Source organism: Leptosomus discolor, chromosome 15 (genome assembly GCF_034619465.1).
Source record: "Leptosomus discolor isolate bLepDis1 chromosome 15, bLepDis1.hap2, whole genome shotgun sequence".
NCBI lineage: Eukaryota > Metazoa > Chordata > Aves > Leptosomiformes > Leptosomidae > Leptosomus > Leptosomus discolor.
Genome location: NC_141405.1, coordinates 12,209,804 through 12,237,753, shown reverse-complemented (window position 1 = coordinate 12,237,753; position 27,950 = coordinate 12,209,804). Strand labels below are relative to the sequence as shown.

At 45.5% G+C, this 27,950-nt stretch overlaps 1 protein-coding gene across 1 annotated transcript; it reads left to right on the top strand.

The window, feature by feature from the left end:
- The first annotated feature begins 32 nt into the window (after positions 1 to 32).
- On the top strand, positions 33 to 24,465 carry METRNL (meteorin like, glial cell differentiation regulator). The gene is made up of 4 exons (XM_086473706.1): positions 33 to 145; positions 6,010 to 6,398; positions 23,341 to 23,400; positions 24,087 to 24,465. The coding sequence occupies exons 1-4, from the start codon at positions 33 to 35 to the stop codon at positions 24,401 to 24,403; spliced, it is 879 nt and encodes a 292-aa protein (XP_086329832.1). The 3' UTR covers positions 24,404 to 24,465.
- Positions 24,466 to 27,950: the final 3,485 nt, after the last annotated feature.

Sequence of the window (27,950 nt, the reverse complement as noted above, 5' to 3'; positions counted from 1 at the left end):
TGCACCGCGTTCGCACCGGCACGGGGGGGACCATGCGGAGCGCCCCGGCCGCCGGGCTCCTGCCGCTGCTCCTGGGGCTGCGGCTGCTGCTGGGCGGCGGCGCCGCGGCTCAGTACTCCAGCGACCTGTGCAACTGGAAGGGGAGGTGAGGCGAGACCCCCGCCGGGCTGGGGCGGGGGGATGCGGGGTGAGGGGAGAAAGCGGGAGCTGCCACGTCCATCCCCGCCCCATCGGGGGAAAAAAAAAAAGTTGGTCCCGAAAACAAAAGGGAGAGTCCTCCCGCGGGGCGCTGCGATGCCCGGCCGGGGCTCGGGGAAGGGGGCGGCACAAGGCGGAGAGTCGGAGCTCGCGGAGCGGCTCTGCCGCCCGCCCCTGCGGGGAACCGGCCCCTGCCGGCGGGCTCGCCGCGGAGAGGCGCGGGGCAGCGGCCCCCGGCGCGGGGGAGGGATGGAGGGGCCAGGGCGGGCTGCGCTCCCCTCTGCCCGGCGGCGCGGTTCGGTGGGCTGGGGAGGAGGAGGAGGAGGGCGGTGCCATGTCCGCCGCGGAGAAGTTTCTCCCCGCAGCCCCCAGCGCTCCGCGGCGGCCGCGCCCGGGGGCTCAGCGGGGCCGGGCGGGCTCCGGCCGCGCCGCGCTCGGGGCAGCCCCGGGTCCTCCCGCCGCCGCGGCCCGCGGGGACCGGCCGGGATGCGGTGCACCTGCGGAGCGCTCCCGCCGCAGGCAGGGCGGCCCTCCCCGGGGCTGGGGCTGGCTCTGGGCGCCCTGCCCTTCTCTGCCCTCCCTTTCCCTGCTCTCCCCCTCCGTGCTCGTCCCGGCGCCGCACCGCAGCCCCGGGGGTCGCTCCCTGCAAGTTGTCCCGCACTTTGTCCCGCGGAGATGGTGATGATGAGCCCCGGGAGCAGGGGCTGGCACAGCGGCCTCGCTCCTGATTTAGTCTAATTGCACGGGTTGTGAAACCTCTCCCGTTCTCAAGTGTTTATCTCCCAAATTATCTTTGCTTTAATTGCTTGCAATAAGTTTAAGGTGTGTGGTTAGGTCTGTGACCTCTTCCACTGTTCATCATTTTAAAAAAGCGACTCTGCTAACGAGCACATTGCTTGGTCAGGCTTTCTGTGCTTGGGGAGTAGAATGTTCTGACTCTTAACATTCTGCTTAAATTTGACTTTTTTTAATAATGAAAGTTTGGCCAGTTGTATCAGTGTGTTTTGGAGTTGGGAGAATTCAAAGCGGGGAAACAGCTGGATTGACTTTCAACATAATAATTTCTTATCTGTTATGTCTGAAATATGCAGATACTTGGTATTTACTTTTTTTCTGAACTTTTCTTGACTCGTGACAATTGATGCATAGTTAATCGCAGTGAATCCGCTTGAAGGCAAGTCTGCTTGATAGAGACCAAACCTATTAGTTCTGTGGCAAACTCGTCATTGTGTCATTTTGCTTTACCAACCTTCTCCCCCACCCCAAAGCTGTACCTGCTTTCACTGGTAAGCATCCTAGTTGTGCATGTACTTACCTGGACCTTACCATGTGGTACTGCATCATAGTTTTTAAAAGAACGATGACAAAGCCCTGTAATCCTGTCCTGTTTTGTTTCTTATTTTTGACCCCCCCATGACACCTGAGCAGGGCTGGAATAAGCAATGCTTTGAGTATCAACTAAGGGGTGATGTTTGCCGGGGGGAGTGAAATACACTTTTCTGTAACTGAGTTTGGGGTGAACTGGTAATGCAAGCTTGGACTTACTTGCCTGCTGTTGCTCTGGTGAGCCAAAGTGGTGACAGCTTCGTGATGATGCCATTGGAGGCACAGGGAAGGAAGAGCTGCCTTCTTGCGTGCACAGTTCAGTCCAGGTGGTTTCACTTGTGTGAGAGAGTCCTGGAGTCCAGGTAGACAGGAGTCTTAGGAGGGGACAAAGTAAACCAGGCTGGCTTTGGCCTTACTGGTAGCAAACCAGTGCTATCAGAAATGCTGGCAGTCCTAAGGAGGTTGAATATCATCTGCTTTGTCCTAAAAGTCCAGCAGTAGTTAAGAAGGAAAGAAAGGTAAATTGATGTACCAGTAAATACCATCTAATTAAATATTTCAGTGTGGATACTGATAGCTATATGGGTCAGAAAGGATTTTTTAATGTGAAATACAATGTTTAGAAGTCACGTGATATTTTTTACTTTAACTAACTGTTTGAAAACCTATGAATGTGAAAGCCAAAGTGTAGGCTTTCTTCTCGCAGCGAAGTTCTAGGTTGTCTTGTGCTGGCAGATTTGAGAGTCTAGTCAGATTTGAGAGTCTAGTCGTCTCCTACACTAAACCTAAAGGTGTTTTCTCACCTTTGTGTGCATGTCTATATTAAAAGCAACAGTCTTAGAAATAGAATATTCTGGATATGAATTTTTTTTCCCCATTAGCTTATGGAGAAGTGATGAGCTTATATCCCTGAGTAGTATGAAGAACTTCCCTAGGATTCCTATAGATATCCCTCACGCTTCCAGGGAAATCTGATGCAGTGCACAGCTTAACACCTGCAATTCAAGTACACTCAATAGGCCGTAGCAGCATCTTAATAAATAACTTGGCAGAGAGCTTTCAGGACAGCTTTAGCTGAAGAAACAGAAACTTCAGTGGTGTGTGTCTGGTTATTACTCTTGCTGTAACTTCAGCTTTTCGTACTGCGATGACCTCTCAGTGCTTTGGACAGAAGTGCTTCAAGTGCCATGCTGAGAATATGCTAGTCTGGTGTTTTTGATTATAGGCTGTAGGAGCGAGAATTCAGCTCTGATGTGGCTGCTGATGTCCATTGATCTTGCCCTCTGCACTGATAGATGCTCCAGGGAAGTCTCGGTGCTGTCTAGGTTTTCATCTTTAATTAAAAACTCCAAGTTAGGAGTGAAAGTTCCCTCTATTCACAGAGGGGTGCTGGGAGGACATGGGTACTTCTAGGGCCCTTCAGAGCATCTGTAATAGAATAAACTAAATAGCTAAGGTAGATAATGTCAATATTCCTCCCGCTCCCTTTTTCTTTAAGTAACACCTGTTGCATGTTGCAGCGTAACCGCTTACTGCACTGATAGGGTAATAGATCTTTCGGGGCAGACATAGGCAGATGGCTGAAACCAGAAAGGGAGAAGAGTGAGGAGACAAATGCAGTGATTCAGGATGTCCTCATGGATTGGTATGAGGAAGTAGTGCTTGTTGTAGAAGTCAATCCTAGTAAACAGGACAGATTTGAAAGGGAGGATGGATGGCACATCCATCACTGTAACCATGAAACAGCTGCCCTATCTCCTTGACATATACTTTAAAAAAAACCAAAAAAAACCACCAAAACTCAAATAGCTTGGGGAAAAAATAAAGGCTCCTGGACCTCCATTATTTCATGGACATAGTGTGTCTGATGAGTGGCTAGTGAGAACTAAACTTGACTTTAAACAATCTCCCAATGTGGTGACATGTCATTTGACAGAAAGCAAAGCGACAGGTTTTACTGGATGATGATGGTTGCTGTTAAGTAATGTGAGCATGTATTTTGAAATCTGCTTAACTTTTGAGTCATCCTTTATTATAAGGCTTAATGTGTACAGGTTCTTGTGCTTGATGTATCTGTCTAATGGCATCACTCTTGCCTGTGGGATATAATTGGCTTTCAGAAGATAATTTCAGAGTCCACCCTGTGTTTTGTTTGAGCAGCATGAACGTTTGAACAAAATGAATGCTAAGGCTTTTTTCTCTGGCAGAAATTCACTGCCTCAGTGTTCTTGGGATCACTTGCAACAGCAGTTTCACTGCATGAGTTCAGAGTTTTGCCTCTGGTATCTTCCTTCTGTTTAAGCACTCAGGCTTCAGGGTGGAATTTGCAAGTGTAAGTCCTGCAAAACCTCTGCAGCTTGTTTTGATGTCTTGAGTAGGAACAAGTGATGTGTGATGGTAGTTCTTTGCCCCTTTGCTAAGGGATAAGCTTTACACTCTTTAATTTTACTTATTCACTGCTTGCACATAAACAGACTTCTGTGTTTTCTGTTGAGTGGCATCATGCGCATGCTGTGGTGAAAACTGATTTTGTGGACCAGATGTGGATTTACAGTCAGCTTGAAATATCCCATTGCAAGTTAAGTTTCCTGAATGTGTTAAGTACTACTGAATTTGAGGGCAAGAGACTAAAGGTCAAAAACTTGTCCCTCTTTTCTCCTCATCTGTGTTCTTGATGTGGCTTTCAAGATTATTCAAAAGCACATGTTTGCAGGCACTATTGTTATTAAATATGACTTTTTTTTCCAAGCTTCCTCATGTAACCTCTATCAAGTGGGTCACACTGACACTCAAAATAATGAGTCACATCAACAGTAAATGCAAACCATATGGTTTTTTTTTTCTTCTTTTACACATGACTTCTTGTTACTTTCTAAATGCTGACTTGAATTTAAGCCCTGTTCAGCACCTGAATATATCTTTGGGGTAAGGAGCTGTGTATTTGGAGGTTTCTATTGAGAAACCAGAACTTGATGTCATTGCTTGCACTATGCTAAAATATGTTCTTTACCACAGATTTCCTGTGTAACCTCAGACGAGTCAATCCTTTTTAATTATTTTTTTCCCCTGTCTTGGTTCATCTGCCTACAGGTGGGAATGTTGTGAAGCTTCTCTAAAGTACTGCAACGCAGACTCGTGAACTGCATTGGAGAGTCTGATTTTGGGTGGTTCTCTATAGGCACGGAATGAAAGGTGCTTGTGTTTGGGAATTAGGTACGGCAAGCATAGGAGGAGAGACAGGCTTGGTGGCGAAGTGATTTGCTCATACTCACATAATAGGTTTGTGACAGGACAGGGACTGGGACCAAAGGGTTTATTCCTGCTGGCCGAAATACTGCAACCAATAAACCAGGCTTCCCACAACTTTTGCTTTTAACTGGAGTGCCTACAGCGTGCAGTGGTGTATTAGTGCTTTGTGGGGTTGGTCCAGCATCAGTGACACGCAGCAAGGGTTTAGAGCTGTCCTCAGTTTAGGCTGTGGGCAAGCAAGTCATGGGGATTTACTGGTCATCCTGCTGAAGCACAGCAGTTTGTTCTCCTTTCACTAGCATTGGCCCTAGGATCCCTGCGTTGCTCTGCTGTACGTCTTGGCGATCATTAGCTCTCGAAATGGCTGGTGGGGTGTTAGTTTTTTGCCACGGTGCTGGGTAAGGGCACAGGACTGACAGCGGCCCTGTGCCCCAGCAATAGCAACTGGCCACGTGTTCTCTTTTTTGCTGAACACCCACAGCTATGCATCTGCTCGTAGCCCATCAAGGCTGGGCAGTAAAATGATAAGCTAAGCTTAAACCTCATATTGGGGAGGAGTGGGGGAACAGGTATGTACTGAAGGAAGCAACATAGTTCAGTAGTTCCCCAGCTATGACTCGGGAGTGTAGTGTCTTCCTGTCTTTCCCTACCTCCCAATTTGGAGATTGAGGCTGCCCAGCTGGGGCAGAGGGTATCAGTAGCACCCAGAGCATCCCTTGCTCCAGTTCACAGGGTGAGCTTGGCATCCCTCCCAGTTTCAGATCCATTGGGAATATAGACTTGGAAGGGGAACAAAGTGCTCAGAAAAAGGTGGAGTCCGATCTGTGAAGCTGGAGAACGTGCTGGTTTAAGCCACCAGGAAGGGCGTTCAAGCGTATGTGTTTTACTTAGTATGCGCCAAGTCATTTGCCACAGCTCAGCTGATGGGCAGTAACTGAGGCTGTAGTAATTTAATTGCTTTTGATCATGTGCTTATATCCTCTTTAATTTTGAAGTCAATTACTAGTGGTTTGACTTTTTCTTTTGGGAGATGATTTAAAATTGTCCCATAATATTAAAGTTGCAGTCTTGCAAGAGACAAGCACTTCTGACTGGTGCTGAGCTGGACGGGCTAATACTCAGTACTGTCATAGATCTCCTGCAGTTGTTGATGTGGGTCTTTGAAGGTTTGAGGTTATGACAGTCACGTTACTAGCTCTGTCATTTCTCTAACTTTCTGTTTCTTTCTTCCCCCAGTGGCTTAACTCACGAGTCTCACAAGAAGGATGTTGAACAGGTCTACCTCCGCTGTTCTGAAGGGTCAATAGAGTGGATGTATCCCACAGGAGCACTCATAGTCAACCTGCGACCCAATACTTCACCTGCCTCTTACAAACATTTGACTGTTTGCATAAAGCCTTTCAAGGACTCTGCAGGAGCAAATATTTATTTGGAAAAAACTGGAGAACTGAAACTCTTGGTCCGAGATGGAGATCGCAGCCCCAGTAAAGTGTATTGCTTTGGCTATGATCAGGGGGGCCTGTTTATTGAGGCCACTCCTCAGCAGGACATTAGCAGGAAGATTACGGGCTTCCAGTACGAATTGATGAGCAAGGGGGTAGCATCTGATTTGCACACAGTTTCTGGTGAGTTCTGGGATACTGGTCATATTTTCACGTACTGTATTGGATGCACAACAGATGGCTGAGTGAGTGGGAAAGTGGTTGGATCTGAATTTCATGTGCTCTTAAGGACATGTTTTATAAACAGGCTATTGCAGAATAATTGATTTTTTTGTTTTGTTTTTTTGGTTGTTGTTTTTTGGAAGCTGGTAGCATAGGCTCAATTCCAAATGATTCATTAGGGGCTACGTTGTGAACGACTCTCCCCTTGCAGGCGTGGGGTGAATCACAGAAGCTGGCTTTACCCTGCAGTGAACTCCAGTGTGAACTGGGCTTCTGAGCCTGGCTGTAACAGTTTTCTAACTACTTTTTTACTCAGTTTTTAAGACCCTGCTGCATGTTTTGAATAATAAACATTTAAACAAGGAGGAACTCCTTTTCCGTGATTGTTTTTTTTTTCCTCTGAAACTACTGCTCCTTGCTGACCTAATTATGGCTTGCTTTTTTTTTTTTTTTTTTTTAACAAGGAAAATGGTGTGGTCCTTCCTCAGCTCTGCCTGTTACACTCTTGAGCATTACTGTGCCATGGCAGAGCTCGCTCTTCAACACTTTTACAGTGCTGATGGTGTCTTCTCTCTCAACTATTATGAAAACACAAGTTTTGTAGCGATATGCCAAGGAAATGCTTGTAGGAAGGAGGAGTGGACAAACTGAAAGAGCTTACAAGCCTCTAAGTCTGATACTGAATAGCGAGCTACATACTATTTGGGTACAGTAGCTCTAGATGTAACCTAGTTGTGCTGATGAATTAGACAGTTTGAGAGGAAAAACTCGCATTTTGTGGAGGATGACCGGGGGAAGGGGAAATTCTCTTTAGATAGGCAGTATCTGGTTCATGCATCTCCTCCATTCAGAATTGCCTCTAGCTTTTATCCCTGAAACCAAGGAGGGGAGATTTCCAGAATAGCCTGAGGAATAGCACATCTAGGGTAGTTTGTCCCAAATAACTAGGGAGTTTTCAAGGTTTAGGTATATTAAGTGGGGAGGCCGTGGTGGCAACCAGATTTCTCTTTTGAAGTGGTAGGGAGTGAAGGCAGACCCAAAGCAGGGGAGAGGAGTCCTTACAGCACACTGGAGATGATGTGGCCCAGGGTAAAACCCGAAGTAAAGTGAGGCTAAGATGCCATACATAGGCTGTCTAGATTCTGCGGTAGTGGTGCCATATGCTTTGCCTGAGTTGCTACTCGATAAGGGTGGTGTGGCTAATTAAATTGCAGCCGTATCTTGTAGGCATTGCATCCCTCCTCCTTTTTAGGGATAACAGATTGCAGAACTTGAGTCCCATCCTCTCTCCTCCCCTTGCTCCCTTCCACAGCAAGACTCTGGATTTATGTGTTTGTATATTTGTGCATACTTGCCACCCTGCTAGCGTTTAGATGTTGGCACCCCAATTGAGATGTGGCTTTTTTTTTTCTGTACAGAAATTAACTGGACTGAGATGAACAGTTCTTAACTCAGCAAGGCGGTAGTTGGCTGAGGGCTAATGCAGTAACCCGAATAACTGATAGATGGCGTGTTTGCCATTAAAACAAAAAAAGTATAAACAAATTTCAAATATTTTAGTTGCCTCCTTTACTCTTGCTGCATGTGCAATTGGTAGCTTAGTATCGAGGGTGCTGCATTTTAAGCAGACTTCTCTGCTTCTACATTTTACAAGTGCTGCAAAAGAAGTAGGGTATCTGCTGCAGAGCTGTTTTCCCAGTAAGATCATTTCTGCAAAGATGAATGTGCTGTGCAGAATGTTAGCTATGTAGTAAAATGCCGTTGCAGAAGACATTAAATACATTGTTCAATCAGTTATTTGGAGAATGTTCCCAGATTCAGTGCTTCTTTCTTTGATGGGCTGTGAGGATGGAGGCACAGGCAGGCTAGTGAGAAGTCACTTAAACTTACCAAGAAAAGTCCTGTACTTCTTTTTTTTTTTTCCCTCAAAAAAAGTTGAAATTGCTTTTGCATGTAGTAAAATAATATGCAAGAAATACTGCTTATCACTGCTGGTTTTAGTTTGCACATACATATGGTTTCTCCCTAGCTTTGCTAAAATCGGGAGGACTCACTGCTGCCATACGTAGCATCACGAGCCAGCACAAACTGCTGTGTTTTTAGAACTAAATGCTCTTCGTTCCATGTAAAATCTTGGAGATTTTTAAAGCTGGTGGGAGTTTTCTTTGGAGACTTTCAGAAGTCAAACTGAGGACTGAATCCAATTACAGCCTTCCTCTTTGATAGGCATATTAAATCACTTTTTCTGTGACTGCTGTATTTTCAGCTATGACAGCACTGGTTGAATTTCAGTGCTGTCTTATAAAACAATGTGGTAGGCTATCTGCCTCACGCTCCAAGTGTCTTGTTTGGACAGAAGCAGCTCTTTAATAGTTCATCATAAGAGCCTTCAGGGCAAGCTAGGGATCTCTATTGTATTTTAAATTATTTCTCTTGCCTTTTTTTGGGTCCCCAAACTCTGGGGAGGGGTGGCAGGGGTGAAAACACGATGAAAATGCCATACATGACTCTTTCCACTACTCAGTCAGATGAGCAGTTTTATTCTCCTATAAATATCTGTATGTCTGGGGAAACTGCCAAATAGCTGCCTTGTGAGGCTTCTATAGAGCAATATATTTGGGCTCTTTGCAGTTCGTGGACCTCCTTTCTTCTGGAGTTGCTTCTAGTTTTTTTGTGAAACCTCCAAATAAATGCCCTTTACTGAGCTGTTCATTTGGAGAGGAAGTTTACAATCAATTGACTGAAATCACTGGTGGGCTCTTCATCAGAGAGGAGGCTCAAGCCAGAGGCAAGTGCCGACCTTAAGGAGCTGAAAACTGGATTTAAGGCTCTACGTTTCTCTCCAAGCACACTTCTGTTCCTTGGTCACAAACGTGGCTTACAGTGTTTTGGCTGTTGCACACTGGAAAAACAAGCCTGCTCATCTCTTAGTTGCAGTTTGACGGCGTTCAGCAGAGCTGGCAGTATGTGTGAAGAGATGACAAAGACGGTGAGATGCTGGTGCAGATGGTGGCTGAGATGTGCTGGCAGAGCTGGGCAGAGGAAGCTCGCACAGTTAGCACGGCAGCGCTTCGTCTGATAACAAAGGACCGAAAGTCACAAATACTGTGTTATTTTCTTACGCCTGTGGAGTGGGGGAGATGGCTATCATAAAAGACCCAGGTGTGGGGCCTGGTAATCCATCCCTTTCCTTGTGCAATAACTACTCGCTAACAACTTCTCTCCACTTTCCCTAAACGGTGTGTTTGTTTCCTGGTGATAATTATTGTACTCTGCCCTTGAGTTTACTCTCTCTTCCTAACCTGGCATCCCAGCTCTGATTAAAGAGTGTAAGTCATCTGTTTAATGCTTTAATGACCTGTTGTGTCCTCAGAGTCCTGACATTGCAGGGTGCATCAACAGATCAACAATGCTTGGCAGGGTGCCTGTGGTTTAATTAGAAAACCTCAAGTTTTATTAGTTCACAGTCATTCTTTCCCACTTAATCAGAGTCTAGCAAATAATTCAGTAGAAAACATACACAGGTTCTGAATTGGCCTTTCCCTTTTCTCAGGAAGGTTGAATGACACACTGCAGTCTTACAATTTTCCAGATTTTGGGGGTTTAACCCTTTTCTTGGCTCTAAGTCTGCCTTATCACATTCTCTTAAGGCGTTCCTCACTGAAGGAAGTATTTGTAGTATACTGATGAGTTTTCATTCAGATTGCTGAAATTTGGTATGGGAAGGTTTTTACTGTGATAGTAACAAGCAAAAAAGTGCATTTCTGGGGGTTTATAGGTTTTTAAGCTTGGAAGTGGAGTGAAGGCAAGCATGCTGCAGTGCTTGTCACCATTTTATGTGAGTAGTCCCTAAGAAGGGTCACCTTGACAATTCAGACATCTCGATGGGTGCGTTCTCCTCTTGACACCCAAAGTGATAGGTGACTGAAAGTGCTTTTTAATTTCAGATTAGGTTTTGGATTGGACCCCTATGTAATCCCCTATAATTCCAGCCGCACTGATGGTCCATTAACTTCAGATCATGCTTGCAGTAAGGCTCTGAAGCCTTGGTGTTTGCCCAGCTGAAGAACTGAGGCACTGTGACACTTTGGCCCAAGGCCATTTGAGAAGCAGCACAACTTGTTTAAGTTGTTGAATTCTGTTGATTTTAATCTTTTCTGCTTGTGCTGGAAAAAACCACTCTGGGTCTCTGCTGTACTGCCTATACTGGCAAGTAGATGGAAGTTTTGGCAGAAGTGTTGTTTGGCCACATAGTTCCTAGAAGTTTTCTGAAGGCGATGACCCACATGAGCTTCTCAGCTATAGTGAAGCGTGTGCCTGGTCTAGGTCTGCCTTGCTCTGCAGCAAGCTGCTTGGGTTAAATTCCTGTGAAAAGTGTGAAGGTCCCTTGAGAGTCATTTGCTTTTTAAGTTCTTCAGCTTCTGCTCAACTAGTCTAAAACAAGAATCTGTAGGTTTGAGCAAACATTTTGCAGAGGAAGGTCAGTCGTCTTTCCCCCCTCCCGCCAAACAATCTTTATTTTGTTACCTGAAGTTTGTGTTTCAAGACTGTCACATCCAAGCTCTGGTTCCAGCTTTATGTAAGCTGTGTAGTTTGCTTTTCCCATTGCATACTCATGGGGATGTCTGTAATTTGGTTGTTAGAGCTCAGGAGGTAGACGGAAAGCCCTTTCATTACCCACCTGCTTTTGTGTAGTAAAGAAGTCAAACTTTAACAAAAATGTCCCTTTATCTTGATGGCATCTACTGACTTTAGTGCATGTTCTAGTAACTGTTTGTTACGTTTTCTTTATTAATGCTGGGTACCTGCCTGAGAATATTAATAGATAGGAGGTGCAGCACTCAGTGGGTATCTGAAAAACAAGGGAAAACTGGAAAAATCCAGTTAACTAATCAAGAATAGTATTCAGCTATTTCCTGTATACTGTTAATTCATGGGCTTGAGAAAACATTGGAAATTAAGAAAGCTCGTAAGTATTTGGGCTGTGCCGGTGTTTCTACTGACAAATGGATTTTTGAAGCACCCCTCTTAACTTTTGATCTTTAATGCAGTTGGGGTTTGGCAGAGGTGGGGCACCAATCTGCCATATCTCTGCAGGTATTCTCCCAGAGTGCTGTCGTCACTGCAGCTCGTAGGCTTCAAATCTCACGCTTTCCTCTGGTTGCTCCCAAATATACTTCTTTTTTTTTTTTTTTTTTTTTTCTTGAAGGCTGAATGCACTGCAAAGCTTTGTAGCGTGAAGCAGCAGATGTGCTGGTGTATTTTTGGCTTCTTGTCGGGGTGGAAACATTCTTGCTTTTTGTCCCAGAGGCCAGTGAGCAGGAAGCTGTGGCTGGCGTGCCCCCTCTCTGCCAAGGTGTTCGCAGTGGGGAAATCGCGGTGGGTCCCCACTGTGCTCATCGCCGCTGTTAGCAGAAGAGGTGATGGAAAGAGACACTTGGAACACTTAAATTGAAAGTCCCTGCGACCTTTACGCTTAGCACAGGTTCTGCTTGAGTCATTGTGACCATCCGAGATGTTGGCACCACGCTATGTGGCAGGGGTGGTGTGGGAGCAGCGCTGGGCGCTGCAGGGTTGGCAGGGGCGTATATTCCAATGCACCCCATGAGATCAGAAACATGGCTTCTTTTGCCTTTCCCTACCCCCCCGTTTTCTGCACAGGATAATGCTCTCATAACTCTTCAGGTTAAGCTGTGTGAGGGGAAAATAGCAAATCTGAGTGTGGTCTGGTTTGATTTGAAGAACAGAATTGCTATCGCACTTCTCCCACCGGGATTTGCTGGTGAAATGCATAACGAGCAGCAAGGCAGAGCTGAGCGATCTGTTCTCTGAGTACGCCTTGTCTGGGTGGCGTGTAAGGTAGGCTTACTGGTGCAGCTAAAGGTTTGCTGCTGTTTTATGTGCTTTTTCTCTCTCTAAAAGGTCAGCAGCAAGTTTTAAGAGAAAACCACCAGAGAACAGCCTTTAGTGCAGTTGTTCAAAATACACTTCAATTGTTGGCCCAATAAGAGACCGTTTTGATGCTCCTGCTTTAGGATACATTATTTTCTGAATAGTTTTGTGTGCTCACCCTTCTTGCAGGAAGGTCTTTTGCAGTAACTTTCATGTCTTTTCCCATGGTAAATGCTGATACAAAACTAGACACACATTAATGTTTTATGAAAGAGTTAAGAGTGTTCCCTAACCCTATGTGTATTTGAAAAAGCACATTTTAAGCTATTTTTTGAGAGCATGTCGCTGAACTGGGTGTCATGGGTTGACATCTAATTGGTCAGGCTGGCTGCTGTATAGCAGAGCCTGGACTGGGAATAATTTTGAGGAGCTAGAAACCTGCTCTAATTATTCATGTGCCTAAAGTGGTCAGATTTGCAGTGAATGATTGACTGGTGGAATAGGGAGAGAGTTTGAGAGCAAAGTTTTTGGGTTTCTCTGTGTGTGAAATGATTTCAAAGTGCAGTTCTGATGCTCGGGAATCATACACGCTCTTTCTTATGTGTTCCTAAATTGAGCAAGGGTGACATTTTTGGGATCTGTGCCTCAATAAGGTCAAAAATACTGAACTGAGAAGTCTTCACCTTAAAAATACCCAAATTGGAGGGATACCCTAATTTAATCTCTCCTTCCTCCAAGAAAATGAGTTTGACAGCAGTCTCCTCTGGCCCTACTTGTCCTTTGATGTTGCCAGGACAGTAGTTGGTTTTGCAGTGGGCAGAGGAGGTGACAATGGAGCTGCAATAATAAATACACAGCTGCAGGGGAGAGGGGGTAAGAAAATAGCTTATTTTTGCTAGACTGGCCACGAATGCCGTTAGCTTATTTCTCAACTCAGTGGGCAGTCAAAACCAATAAGCAGTCAGGTGTATTGTCCGGGCAGCTGGGGCTCTGCTTTGCTCTGACCTTTATGTACTGCAGAAGATAGTCCCACAAACAGATTTGCAATCCAGCCGAGTTGCTTGGCAGTCTTTAATAATGCTCTGTGCTTGCTCTGCAAAACTGTTTAGTTTGCTAATTCCTGAGGCTGTAGTTTAAAGAAGGGATGGGAGGGTGGAGGAACCGCATTCCTCTTCCTGCCCCCCACCTTCCCCAAGGAATAAGAAACTTACTGAAATGTGGGCCGAATTTTTCCTGTGTTAGGGCCTTGGTTTGCAAGACAGAAAATCTCTTTCGCCTTAATCTGTAGTAGAAGCCAGAAAATGTACACTGTAATATTGTGCTGATACCTGGAAGCTACCCTGGACCCAAAGCTGTGATATGTTAAATCTGACCTTGGGAGGCTTAATACTGGGTGAAAAAAGCTGCCAACGTATGACACGCAGCTTTGATCTGACATTAACTTCTGCTGCTGATTCAAATTTGTGGAAGGATGGTTTTTTATATGGGTTGTATGGGCACCTCCTTGGGTATCTTTCCGCACCACTCTGACTCCCGTGTGGAGTTTGGGCATTGACTCCTGCAAGAGGCATAAACTCTGGTGTTTGCCCGTGTCCTGTCTGGACTGAAGCCCTGCTGCTGGGAGACTCGTTGTGGTCATTAGTGCTGGGCCTTGCATGTGGAGCCTGGCCTGCCTTTCCATTGCCTTAAACCCCCTGCCAGGATTGTTCGTGTTGGTATAGGGTGCACCTCTGCCCTACCAGGATGAGTAGTAGCTTTACACCAACTTCATCTGTGTATAAGTAGACATGAGAAATTGAAGAGAAAAAAAAATTTAAAAAGTCCAAGCTTGTGTAGAACAGATGAATATGAAATGTGTGCTGTTAAGTTAGAAAAGACGTGTAAGATACTTAAAGCTTTTCCTGTTACAAATGGAAAACCTTAAGTAACTTTTTTTTTGGGTTAACTGAACAATATTATAGCATTGAAGATCTCACTGGATGAGGTGTAGCCCACAGTCCTCCTCAAGAGTAAGCTGATCAAATAAACGTGGATTTAAAATGAAAACTGGCCTTATTCCTTCAGAGCTCTCCCACATACCAAAAAGAATTCAGTTTCTAGAAGCAGGAAGGCAAAAGACCTGTGTGGATGTGAGTGCACTTATGCTACTCTTTTTTTTTCTTTTTCTTTTCTTTTTTCTCTTTTTATTTTTTTTAAGACTCACTTAATCTTTGATCTGTCATTACTCCACTCTCAGGGTTTAACTTTAACCAGCCACTTGTTACTTAATTCTATTCCCCTGCTCCATAGGAGGCATTAATGGACCGGACCGAAGAGGAGGGTGGTGGGGAGGGAGGGAAGGCTTCGTGTTCCTGGCAGGTTTCCAGCCTGGTAGTAGGTGCTGGCTCCAGCCTCTCCCATAGCCCTGGCAGGGGCAGAGGGAGGCTCAGGCACCAGAGCCATGCCTCTGGCTGCACAGCCTCCCCGGGGCATGGGAGTGAAAAACACCTTACTTTTTCATTTTCTGCCTTGCCAGCACTGCATGACATCTCAGCTGAGTGTTTTGTTGGCTATCGGAGACAAAACCAAACAAGACATCAAAGTGTTCTTTATAACTTAAAGTTTTCCTAGATCCTTTATAACTTAATGTTTTCCTAGATCTGATTAGTGTGTGCTTTTACAGGGCTTTGGATTGACATTTTCTTTGGAAGAAAAAGGTATTTTCTGAGTGAATTTTGGGAGGGGACAAGCCAAGTCATAAATCTTTGTGGGTTTTGAGTCAGTAGAAATACTTGCTGTGGTCCTGTGCTGCTGGGCGGTGCATAGGCAGTGCGGGGGTGCAATGCTGCGGCTGCCTGTGCTGGTGGGCTCTCATGGGGCAGCCAGGAGAGAGGTCCTGCCCCAGCCCTTCCTCTGCTGCCAGGTCGGAGGAGACCAGAGGAGTCCTTCAACTGTCCGGGGACACCTCTGACTTCCAGCAACTCATCCATCCTTGCGCCTGCCCAGCACTTCCCACCCCTAATCTCCCTTGGACAGCAGCGGTAGGTTTGAGGAAGGAGAGAGGTATTTTCTGTGATATAAACAGATATATTTTTTATGATTTTATATTGGTGTCCTGTGCACATACAGCAGGAGAAGTTCCCAGCAGTTACCTTGCTGCCTACTTTTCTCTTTAATTGCAGTTTGGAAGGGGGAGAGAGAAAGCAAAGAAATGGCAGAGGATTACAAATGCTGCTTGCATGGAAACGTGGACTAGTACAGTTGCAGAGACACTTCTGTTTGCTGGGCTCTCTCTCTTCCACTGCAATTCAGAGAGAAGGAATTTAACTGCACATTTGATCCGCTGAGTAAGGCTTTTTGGACACGATACGCTGCAGACTTTACTGTAACAGGGTTTTTATAGAGCTGGTGATGCAACGGGTAAGTGTAGGAGCTGGGCTGGGAGTTGGCACTGGTCCTGTTACCATTGCGTTGCCGCCCACCCCAGCAGCGAGGTTTGCCATGGCAGCCTGGGAGCTCAGAGCCCAGCACTGCTCTTTGAACACTGTCCTGGGCTCGGGGGTGTAGAGGGTCAGGGTAGCGATGGAAACTGAACTGCGCCTGTTGGCCCGTACAGCAGGAGGGGAGGCAGGGAAGGGAGGGAGACGGTGTTTGGGACCGGCATCATTTCTTCCTGATGGAGCAATAAGCAGCCCAGAGGAGGTGGGAAAGAAAGAAATGTCTCAAAGATATGACACTTCTCGTCATTTCTCCTGGTTTGATGCAACTCGTGCATGAGCCTGGAGGTAGAGCTTAATAGCGTCTAGTGCTGCTTGAATAAAAACTGCTCTGCTTTTTTTTTCTTTCCTGTTTTTTTTTTTTTCTTTTAAACAAATGGTTGTTTGTGTTTCTAGCTGACCTTTCAGCTCATTTGTTAGAATGGGTGCTGCATCTTGGAACAGCAAAAAGGCATTGACTCTGCGATCCCAGAGGATCCTTACGTGATCTGGAGCTGCCGAGCCAAGTTTCGTTTTGAAAGCTGTTGCAAATGGAGCTCGCCTAGTACCAAATCTCTTCCTCACGCTGTTTACATCAATAGTCGTCTTTGGTACTTGAGGACTTTAATACCCTCTTGGAAGACATTTCTGTGAAAAGATAAATTTCTGGTTTATTGTCTTAACGTTTCTCAGAACACAAAGGTCATCACATCTTTAATGGTGAGGTTTACAATATGCTTTTTTTATTCTTTCTTTGCAGGAAGGAAGTGGTATTAACTCAATTCTCTTGGCACAATCCATGCCACAGCATATGAAATCTGCATTTCATTAAACTTATTTGCAGGTTTAAGTTGTTCTTGGCCAGTGTCTATATTTTCCAAGTTACTTCTGGAAACTTGTACATAAGGGCAAGTTGAACTGAATGTTAGAAATGAGCTAAGGCAAGGAACTGGAGCTGACACTTTCTTTTCTGAAGGGGTAAAATCACCAATATCTCTCCTTCACATAAAGAAGTCAGGGGAGAGTATCCGTTCCAGCATCATGATTTTGGTTCCAGCTGCTGAATCACCATCTTGTCCTGTACCAAGTCTTGGCTGTAGAAGAAGGGAGTCTTTGAGTTTTGTGTTTTTGCTCATGATCCTTGCTCTGAAGCTGCCTTTTCTGCTTAGCATAGGGGCTCAGATTAACTTTCTAGCAAATATGGGAATGAATTCTTCTGCCTTCAGAAGAGCACTAAACTCTCCCAGTATGTTATTCATAACGTTAACCTTCTATTCATCGAAGAAGCACAATCCCTTTGGATCCCGTGTCCGAGGCTTATTGAGCCAAGGGGCTGGGAGGAGCGCGAGTCCAACTCTCGTGTTTGCTCCTTGACTTGGCGTTTTCCTACTGACACGCTGGAAAAAGTGCAGTGCTTGCAAAAAGCCATGTAATCCTATCCCATCCAAAGACAGGAAAACCTTGTAAAACAAAAGAGGGATGAGAGAGCTCCTCTGTGTGTTGTGACTGGGTGTCAGAAACTTGCAGCCCAGCTGTGGAGATGTTCTGTGTCATCTGGCCGTGTTTTCCCTCTCTGTGTGGCTGCAGGTATTATGTTAAATGCAGGTGTGCTGGATGCAGCTCTGCTGGCCTGAGCTCCCAGCTAGCATATTCAGTTTAAATTTGAGATGCACTGACATGCAGATGCATTGATGTAGTTTGGTTGGTGTTTTGGAGTGAGGGTTGTGAGTGTTTTGAAGTTGAATGTTATTTTGGGTCGCCCAGGAAGAGCTTTCTTAGGGGTTGAGGAAGGTTGAAGGTACACGTAGAAAGGAGATGACCGGTCAAAGCCCTGTAAACCAGAGTGGTTGTCAAATTCTTGTCCACCTCCACTGCAAAGTAGCAGGTCTTTTTGTTTGAGATACGAGCTGCGAGAGGTTTGTTTCATGGCAGAAGTGTTGCGTCTTCAGGCGGGAAGCCTAGGTAAATTTAGGAAGAAATAATTACAAGGATTTAGTCTACTTTTTATTTAGTTAAAGCAGATCAGGGCAAGATTTTTTTTTTTTTTCTTGCTCATGTGATGTTTGTCCTTAAACTCTTGTCTCCTAGCTAAATCACCAATCCAGTAATCAGCTGAGATGTAGTAATTTCTGCTTAGGACTCAGAAAAATGGCCGAGAAATGCACCATCATTGGAGAAACCACATCTCTATTTTTATAATGGGCTCTCAGAAGTCTGTGCTACGTGTTTCCAGGAAGGAGACTCATCCTATGATGCCCTTTCCAGTATGGTTACAATTAGACAGAGCTACCAGCAAGAATTCAAAGGGCGTGCGTGGGGTTTTTTTGTTCCATCTGAACTAATGCTGATGTCAGGCTGAGAGCTTTCATCTGGGAGATGAGTCTGCTGTGGCCCCACACTGGTATGGCTTGAGGTGCTGCAGTACGTCTGGCTTAGCTTAAATCAACTTGGTCTGAAGAGAGGCTGAGGGTTTAGTCTGAAGAAAAGGAGGCTGAGGGGAGACCTTACTGCCCTCTACACCTACCTGAGAAGACATTGTAGAGAGGTGGGTACTGGTCTCTTCTCGCAGGTAATTAATGATGGAACAAGAGGGAACGGACTTAAGCTGCACCAGGGTACGTTTAGGCTTGACATTAGGAAAAAAATTTTCACTGAAAGGGTTGTCAGGCATTGGAGTGGGCTACTCAGGGAGGTGGTTGAGTCACCATCCCGTAGTGTGTCTAAAGGTCGTTTAGATGTGGTGCTTGGAGATATGGTTTAGGGGTGTACTTGGTAGAGTAGGGTCGATGGTTGGACTTCATGATCTCAAAGGTCTTTTCCAACCTGAATGATTCTATGATTCTAAGACCCATTTGAATGTCTTTCTGCTGAGCATGTAAGAGAAAAGACTTACTTGTTTTAAGCCAAAGATTTAAACGTAAAACTAACAACAAATAATGCTCCAACCCTGCCTGGGCCTCTTCAGTAGATTTTGATACTTAAAAGGTCTGATTGCTCTTCAAAGGATTATTCGGAAATACTAACGTGTGGGTGATGTATGCCACGGAAACTGGAAGTGCAGATAAACCAGCTCTGTGTTTCCCTCCCCCACCATCCACACCTCTACCACACCGCACGCGTATACAAGCTTCTTAAAACCAAAGGGTATTCCTCGGTAAAGCGGTTTTCTGCAATTACTTTGTGTTAAACATTTTCACTTCTGCTTAAAGGGTGTCTCTCTTCCTGTGCGTGCTGCCGGAGCAGTGATGTATGCTCAGCAGAGCCTACCCAGAGAGGTAGGGTGGATGGATAAGGTCTTTTGGGCTCAGTAAGTGGAGCTTTGGGACAGTGTGTAGAGGTCTGCAACCTAGTTCATCTAGTCTCGATAGCCTTTAGGTTGTGTAGCGTGTTGAGAAAATTCAGGACAGACAGAGGAGACTTCTTACTGATGGGTTGGATGCTGTTTTTGGGGTAAGGTAAGGTCAGTCAGACCCATGGGTGGCTGTTGAAACACAAATGTTTCAAAAGAAAATCAAGCCCATTCATGTGGTTTCTGTGACGCCTGCAGCCAGAGCCAGCACGTCTCACTTGGAATGTGTCCTGCAGGGAGCTGTCATCCTAAGCCATGATGATGGCCCCTCAAATAGGAGATGGCCCCATCTCCTGTTTTCAGAGCATAGAAGGGTTGTGTACAAGTGTCACAAACCAAAGGAGGAAGGACTGGAGTTGTGTGTGTGCGCGCTGAGAGAGGGTGGCAACACCTACCCACAGCTCTTGAGGCAGAGGAGACTCATGCTAAATTTCAGCACTAAAGGTGTGCTTAAATCTATCCCCGATGTTGGAGGAGATCCTTTCTAGACAACTCAACTCCCTGGTGCTGCCTTAGCTGGCGACCTTCTGGAGCATACGTCATCTCCTCAGGGTACATACTTCTCTCTTCCTAAGCGTTTCTGCCTCCCTGCGGAGAGGACCAGCAATGTGTTCGACAAAGCTGTTGGCCAACAAGTGCAGTCTATTGTTAGTATCGCCACGTCCTTCTCGGTAACATCAGGTTCAGAGGGCAAATCGCTCAAAGCAGCTGGGACATGACTGCTGGCTTGTGAGGAATGATGTAATTACATCTCCCTCTGCGGGGAGGTGAATAGAGAGGCCTTTGGAGGCACTGGACTGGGGGGGTGGAGGGAGAGGGCTGCCTCAGGTTACTTCAGGTCAGGATACTGTCAAAATCCATCAAAGGCATTCCCAGGAGAGTCGGCAGCAGACGTGCACAATGCAGGCTTTATGCCACCGGCGGTGGAGTTGAGTTATAGGCATCTGGGCTTTAGAGGGCTTCAATAAAGTGTTGCTTTTCTCTCTGTTGTGTGGTGGTTGGTTTTTTTTTTCACCCTTCCCCTGCTGCTGTATGAATTAAGGCTCTTTGGCTTATCGAGTTTAAAGGAATTAGAGCAGCTGACGTTGATATTGTTGTTGTTGCAAGTTCATAGACTTGTTTTTGGATGCGAGAACCTGGGCAGCCCTCGAGACATCCCCAGGGAGCCGGGCATCCGGCAGACACAGCCGTCTTGTTTAGTAACTGGGCCCATTTCCCCAGAAAATGAACATCTTCGCCTGCTGAGCACTAGTGAAATGCTTTTTTTGGTTTTCTTTCTTTCGTTATAAGGCCGCTTCCCATTTTAGTCTGAGGTGTGTGTGTCGTTTTGACCTACTGATGGAGGAAAACACCTGCCGCCCGATCCCGGAGTGAATGAGTGCTGAACTGCAGCTAAAATCAGTAACTTGCGGCATAAATACACAGATTCCTTAATGGCTGTGATTCAAAAGAAAGTGTAGGCATTCTCTCCTCCCGAGGATTTTCTTTCTTTTATGAGACTGTATAGGAATGAAGCTTCAGTTGTAGCGAGTGAATGTTATTTGCTTTTTAATGGTCCATTTACCTCGGCAGTAATCCTTCACAACTCGCTTTCCATCTGTGCTTGCATACCTTGTTTTTGCCACTTGCAAGATATATTTGATACTCTGTGAATGCAGATGTGGGAGTTGTTCCACAGAAGAGGATTTCTGTTCTTCATATGTCTGGTATTGCAGTGATGGGTGGTGGTAAGTGATTGTTAAATAAGCTTGCATGCCACCAGACTGCTGTGAGTCAGCATGGATCTGAAGTAGGTTTTAAGTAATGATCTAGTGTGAGCAATGCTGAGCACTTTTAATTTCCTTTTGCATTTAAAAAATATGCAGAATTTTGCCTAGAGTCCACAATTAGAATGATTTGGTTCCATATATGTGTGGAGGAGATTTGTTCATTTGATTTATTATAGTGTCAGTCTGTTTAAATAGAAGGAACCACTTTTAAAGTATTTTGTTTTTCATCTTTGATGCTGTTGCTTGTCATGCACTCCTTTTGAGAACAAAAATGGCTTAGTCATTTTGTTTTTTTCAATTTTCTTATGGGGCTGGAGGAACTACAGAGATGTCTGGTCTAAACCAAGACTGTTTTCACTCAGACTTAAAAAGGCCAAGATGCCTTTTTATTATTAGATCTTTGCAGAAGAAAATATCTGAAATCCAGCCGTGGATTTTGAGGTTGTCCATTAGCTGTGCTTTATTTTAGAGCTTCTGTCCATGTGAAAATGCTGTAGGATTCACACACGTTTGCAGGTTCCCTGCATTTGGTTGATCTAACTCAGGTCCTGATTTGGGCAGAGGGAGGCTGGGGAAGAGAGGCATTTGCCGTGGATGAATTTCGTAGGTGCCATGAATGAAACAACTCCGTACTAGGATGTTATGTGACTACTATAATTTTCTCTTGTCAGATGAAACCTGGGTATTTGGTCTTCTAGCCACTAATCAAAATCTCTTAAGTCTAAAAATTAAAACATCTTTAGACTGAATTTATTATAGTACTCCAATTATGTCCAGGCTTTGGCTGGGTCTGTATTTCTCATGATGTGAAACAGTTTCCAAACTTTTCCAAAAAAAAAGAGCTGAAATGGTATGTGGGGGAAAGAAGGGCAGTAAAGGCTGGCTTGTTTCTAAAGGGCCTGGAGGTATTCGGACTCACAGAAATGCCTGATTGATCCAGGTGCTTTAACAAAACTATTTTGCCTATTCCTTGTCTCTTCTTTTGGAGCTTTTTAACCTTCTTGAATTATTCCTTCAAATATCCCTGCCCAGAAATGTGCATTTTACATTCTCTTTAATCCTATTAAACAGTGTGTTACACTGTGTATTAATCATCTGACTGGAGCAAATCTGGTGGATTTGGTTCAATAATCCTTCTTTCTGGATCACTGCCTTTCTGGGACCTTGGAAAAAATAAGAGATTTGCCGTGTCTTGCGTTAAACAGTGGCTTGTGCCGCCTAACAGAGGAAGGCTAATAGCTGAGTGTTGTAGGCACCAGCTATGTGTTGTTTAGACTAGTTTAAATCTACTTCTTAGTGCAATGGATAAACTTCTCCAGGAAGCGGGCGGGGGTGAGAGGAAGGGTGTGACTATTTGGGAATCTGGTAACTAAGTGTTTTCAGATGTTGAGGTTTAAAAACTAAATTTTTTGGGGGTGGGGAGAAGTGGGGTAGCTTCAGCCTGGGGTTTGATTGCGGACTGCGTGATGAAGTAAGCTGTAGCTCCAACGCTTCACCTTGTCTCCAGCGTGAGCCCTGCTTTGCTGTAGTTTTTGCATGTACTAATCCAGGCAGAGCAGCACGCTTGGTGGGTTTTCATTTTTCTGACTGATGTGTAGGTGCCGCTTCAAGATGACATCAAGCGAAAGAGGTGGGCTCTGGTCCTTGGCCGCCAGTGGACAGACTTAATTAGCATCGCTGGGCAGGGCAGACCCTGATAGTAAGCAAATTCCTGAACTCAACAGGGTATTATAGAAACATCTGTACTGCCACTACAGTACCTTCTCCTCAGAAGTAGCTGGCTGAGTACAAAGAGGAGCCACATTCTTGCATTGATTAGATTAGTGCAGATATCCAACTGTTTCCAGCAGTACAGGAAATGGGCTTTGTGCTGCTTGAGCTCTAACAGATACCGCTCGAGTTTCCGCTTTGCCTCGACACCCTCAAACACATGCGCTGGGGTTTTTTTCCTCCCCTCTTTGCCTCCCCCACTCTGTAACCTCCTGGATCTTTGATGTGGTGATAGGCTAAATGGCTTGTGAAATAGCCCAACAACACTTGATAGAGACTGTAAGAAAGAAGCTTTGCCATCAGAGTTTAAAAAGCACATGATCTTCAAAGCCTTTTCGAGAGCTTTGAATTTACAGCAGAGCACGCTGCAACTGCACCCAGTATCAAAACATATTTTGCATAAGTGCAGCGTGTGTGTGGGGTGTTTGCTGGATGATATATCCCAGCAGGAGCGTTAAAGAGATCCATATTCCTACTTAAGTACAGAAATCTTGTGGGGGCTAGGGTTAGCATCCATTTCTTGTAGCGTTATTGATGCCTGACATGTCTTTGGACCACTTGTCCCTGTGTCATGTGTGTGTGTGTGTCCCATTTATGGTTAATTTAAATACTGATTTATTTATTTACTGTCGTCTAGTCTTTTGCTCATTCTGACCCTTTCTCTCCAGCTCCCTGCCGACCATGCAGTGACACAGAGGTCCTCTTGGCTGTCTGCACTAGTGATTTTGGTGAGTTGTTGCTTCCCCCCTCCCTTCCCCCTGGGTGGCTCACTTGAATGTGACACCCATAAACACTGATGGACACTTACTTATGCTTGGTGACTTCTGCCGGCGTAAATGAGGTCTGAAGGGGCTGTGTGCATGGGAGGAGGACGTGGTGTGAAGGGCCTCAAAACCGTGTGCCCAGTGGCATTTCCCCAGGGTGGATGGAGAATGATCCAGCAACCGCAATGGAAGTAGAAGCTGGGTGCATCTAGGAGAGGCCTTTACTTGCTACCCTAAAATGGACTGTTGACGAAAGACCAAAAGTTTCAATAATTCTCTGTGCTTCCCTTTTTAAAGGGGAAATTAATACTAGCTGAAGAACAGAAAGTACATTGTCAGGGAGCATTAAGCATGTCCCTTGTTGTTAGAACTCTTTATCATGATTGATGCTGGTTTTCTGATGTAATTATTTCTGTGTTTACATTTAATACGTAGGTGCCCTTTGCTGGACAGGTTACAAATATAAACTGTAACAAATACAAATACGTGCTGGAGGTTACTGATACAAACTTAACTGTAAAAAAAGGACCAAAACTGGGTCTGCTGTAGTGAAATCAGTTCCCCTTGAACTGCCTGGTTGCATGGGGCTGAGTTTGGACCTGGTGCTTCAGAGGAGGTAACTCTTCCTTGTATCTGTTTTCTGTTTCCAGTGATCAGAGGCTCTATTCAAGATGTAACGAACGAGGCAGAAGAGCAAGAATCCATAATTCACGTCGGTGTCAACAAGCTGTACAGGCAGAAGAGCAAAGTCTTTCAGCTCACGGGGGAGACTGGGAACTGGCGAGGGCAAATAAAGACCCTGCTGGAGTGTGGGGTGAAACCAGGAGATGGAGACTTCCTTTTCACAGGACGCATGCACTTTGGGGAGGCCAGGTTAGGCTGTGCCCCTCGTTTTAAAGACTTCCAAAGGATGTACAAAGAGGCAAAAGACAAAGGGCTAAACCCATGTGAAATTGGCCCAGATTGAAAACCCCTGTTTGGCTGAAGATCGCTTTTAGCGTTTGGCTGGGGATATTTCCTGGCCGCGGTGAAAACTGAACAAAAACGGTAACTGAGAGCATGGACAGATCTGGAGTGCAGGCTGAGACCCCGCAGGACACGTCTGCAGCCTGCGGAGCTGTTAGACTAATGGAATCCACAGAGGTACGAGCTCAGAAGGCTGCCGAGCAAGCAAGGCTGGATTTTTAACCAATCTTGTCCTTACGAATTAAGTTATTATATTTTTTTAGTGACTTCCTTAGGAAAACAAACAAAGAAAACTCCCATGTCTTAATAAAAAACCCAAATGAAAGCCAACATGCCTTTGTATCTTTTTAATACTAATTTTTAAAAATGTCTTAAGCTGATGTAGCATTTGGTATGGCGTATTCTGTATAAATGGCCAAGAATGTGATAGAGCACGGTAAAACATCTTAACATTGATGCTTTGTAAAAAGCTTGGTGTACAATTCAAAGTTGTTTCTTATGACAGAAATTTATGGAGCCAAACTCTTGTGTGTGTGTTCTTTTTTTTTTTTTTTTTTATTATTTGAAAGAATGTACAATCGCTGCCTGCAATTTTTTGTCCAGGCTGGCAAATTCTTTCCATTCCAGAGAAATAAAGGTCCCTGGATTTGACACATGCTGTTTAAAATCTTTATTGTTTTCCTCTCCGTCAGGCCAATTTCGTCTAGTCCAGATGTGCTCACAGATCAATTCTGGGCTGCTCACTTATTTTGTGGCTTCTCTGAGCAGAAACAGAGTTCCTGTGAGGCATTGGGAACCGCAGTGTTTTTCAAAGGGGAAGCGGGATCTATTTTTGGAGATTTTAAGACACGTGTCCAGGCAAGGCTCTAAGTGTTCTTCACTCTGATGCCCATGGGGTTATTTTGGGAATGGCTCCAAAGAGCAGGCTGCCCCTTCGTGTTTAGCTTGAAGCTTTTAATTGTGCTGGCTGGTAGTTCGGTGTGAGGTGGACATTCCTGCCTGCCTGCGCGTCCCGGGAGATGTGACCAGGCCACCTTGTGAAAAATAAGCACTTTAATAATGGGGGGCCACTTTTGCAGGCAGTGTCCCAGGGGAGGTACAGGAGCTCCCCCCGCCTTGTTCAGTCCTGTTGTTCCCCATAACCTGCAATGCATCGCTTTAATGGTACCTTTGCAAGGATTTTTAACCTCTTGGCCATGTTCATTCTTCAGTGCTTTCTACTGCCCCAACTTTTATTTTAGGCCATCAGGTTCTTTAAATAAAAAGTTTCCACCTAGAGACTTTTTGCCTCGTCCCTCGTATCTCCTTCATACAGTTGTTGTTTCTGAGGCTCAGGGAGGGCGTCTGGAGCAGGAAGTCCTATGAGACTTGTCGGGGCTAAAACCCCCAGGGTTGTACAAAAAAGTTGGCCTGAAGTGGGACCAAAATCCCTCTGAAACTATTTCTGTAGTCTTCTCTCAGCAAGATTCGTTCTGTGGGCCTGTTGGAGGAGGGGAGTTTGTTTTAGCTGTGCTAAGATGATCCTAAGAGGCTCCAGGAGACTGTGACTACTTCTGCAAAGACCTTTAAACCCCATTTAGCACCCATTTATTTGCTGCTTTGACCCCAGCTGCCTTCCATCCTCCTGTAAGCAAAGCACCAACACCAGCATCCTGTTCTGTATGGGCCCAGGTTCACCACGTCCTACTTTGAGTTTTAAGGGAAATGAGCCAGGACCGGTGGAGGGGGGAAATGGTTTGCTCTTTGCCTTCAGCCTGCCCCAGGCCCTCTCCTGGGGCATTGCTTCCACTTCCAGGGATCTCAACCCAGCCTTTTGTAGGCTTTTAAAAATGAATCTGTGGTTTAGCACTGAGATACCTTCCGAGTACATCTAAGGGGTCATTTCAGAGGCCCTGTACCTAACCTCTCCTCTCCTCTTGTGTTTCATGAGCTTTTGCCAGTGCAGAGTGGCTGCTGGCAGGATGAGGAGGGGAGAACAACATGTTCCTGGAATTGTCTCCAACCTGCCCACTCTCCTCTTCCTATGCGAGGCTGCGGGAGTGGGGGGAAGAGGCTGAATTAAATGTTCAGCCAGTATTTGTGAGGACGGTGCTAGCAAAATACAATCAGGGAGGCTTTGGCCCTGGAGATCCAGCTTTGGCTGCAGTTTGATTTTTATGGCAGTTTAAATTATTTGTAGACTTTTGGGTTTGTTTTTCTTTAGTACCCTTTGAACCATACTTGGAGCCAAGCACTGAACTGGTGCCTTTCTTTACTCCAGTGTCTTGTTTGCCTACCCAAGGAGGAGCAGGGCTGTGCCTTGCCCACCTCCACTGGTATTGGCCTGTTCCCTGCTGAATTGCTCTCCCCTGAGAAGCTGCCTGTGTCCTGTGAGCTCCCTGGAAATCCTTGGCAGGAGAGGAAATACTGTCCTCCTGATTTTTGCTCTGCCTCAGCTCCACAACAGACTGCTGAGATGCAGTGTTGGCATGCTCTGTAGTTGCTACGTGTCCATCACGCTGATGGTGCTTGCACGCCTACAATTACAGAGCATCGGGGGGAGTGGCTGGATGAGCAATAACTCTGCTTAGAACCCAGTTCTTTAATCAAAGTGGCATTAAGATCTTGCTCTGCAACCTTTCTCCCCCCCCCCCGCCCTTGTCCCTTTCTTGAGCCTTGCTCACTGCAGCATCCCAGGTTGGCTGATGTGCATCATCCCCAGCAAAGTCATCAGTAATTGCAGGACTCAGTCCCGGCCACGGGGCCTGATGCCACATCTCCCAATAGCTAGGTGTGCGTGCACTTTGTACAGCGGGAGGTTAATGGAGGGGTTCTACCCCCTGCCTTAAAATCTAGTTCCCAAATGCTGACCCTTAAGTCTTTGAAACATGATTACAGCTTGACGCATCTGGCAGCAGAGTCAGGGTAGAAAGTATGGGTTAAAAATTACCGTCTTTGCTCACATGTGCTGACTCCACTCTATAATGAGAAGCAAATGATATATTGATGCTTGTTGCCACTTAATGAAAAATCTTGGCTGAAGGTGACTCAGGACAGAGGTGGAGCAGGTGCTTGCAAAGCATTGCTTTTCTTACCGCTGCAGCTCTCTGAAGATGAAGGGCTTTCTCTTGATACCTAATTAAGGTAATTGAATTCCTCTTTAAAGCAATAGACTGTCTTATCTGTTCCTAAGAAAGCAGAACTAATGAACTTGAATTGCCTTCGTTTGAGCCCCCTTCAGTTGGGCAACACTACCCATAAATAGGCACACGGCATCTGCTGTGATTTTGCATCTAAACTCTGGTGAGCGTGTGATTTGGGTTGTTAGTGAAAACACTTTCCATGGTAACCCTCTACTTCTCTGATTTTTCCATGAAGCATCAGTAACGAGCCCACTGGTGAACTAAGTCATCTCTTAGGTAAGAGCCACGCAGAGCTTACTTCGGTGACAAATAGGTTGAGAAACTTGTGTGGGTGTCTAGATGGGTCTGTTTGAGGTCTATCAGATGCTGCCTGCCTGGGGGAAAGTTTGCCCTCTTTCATCCTGTGGAGATACAGGATCATCTCTT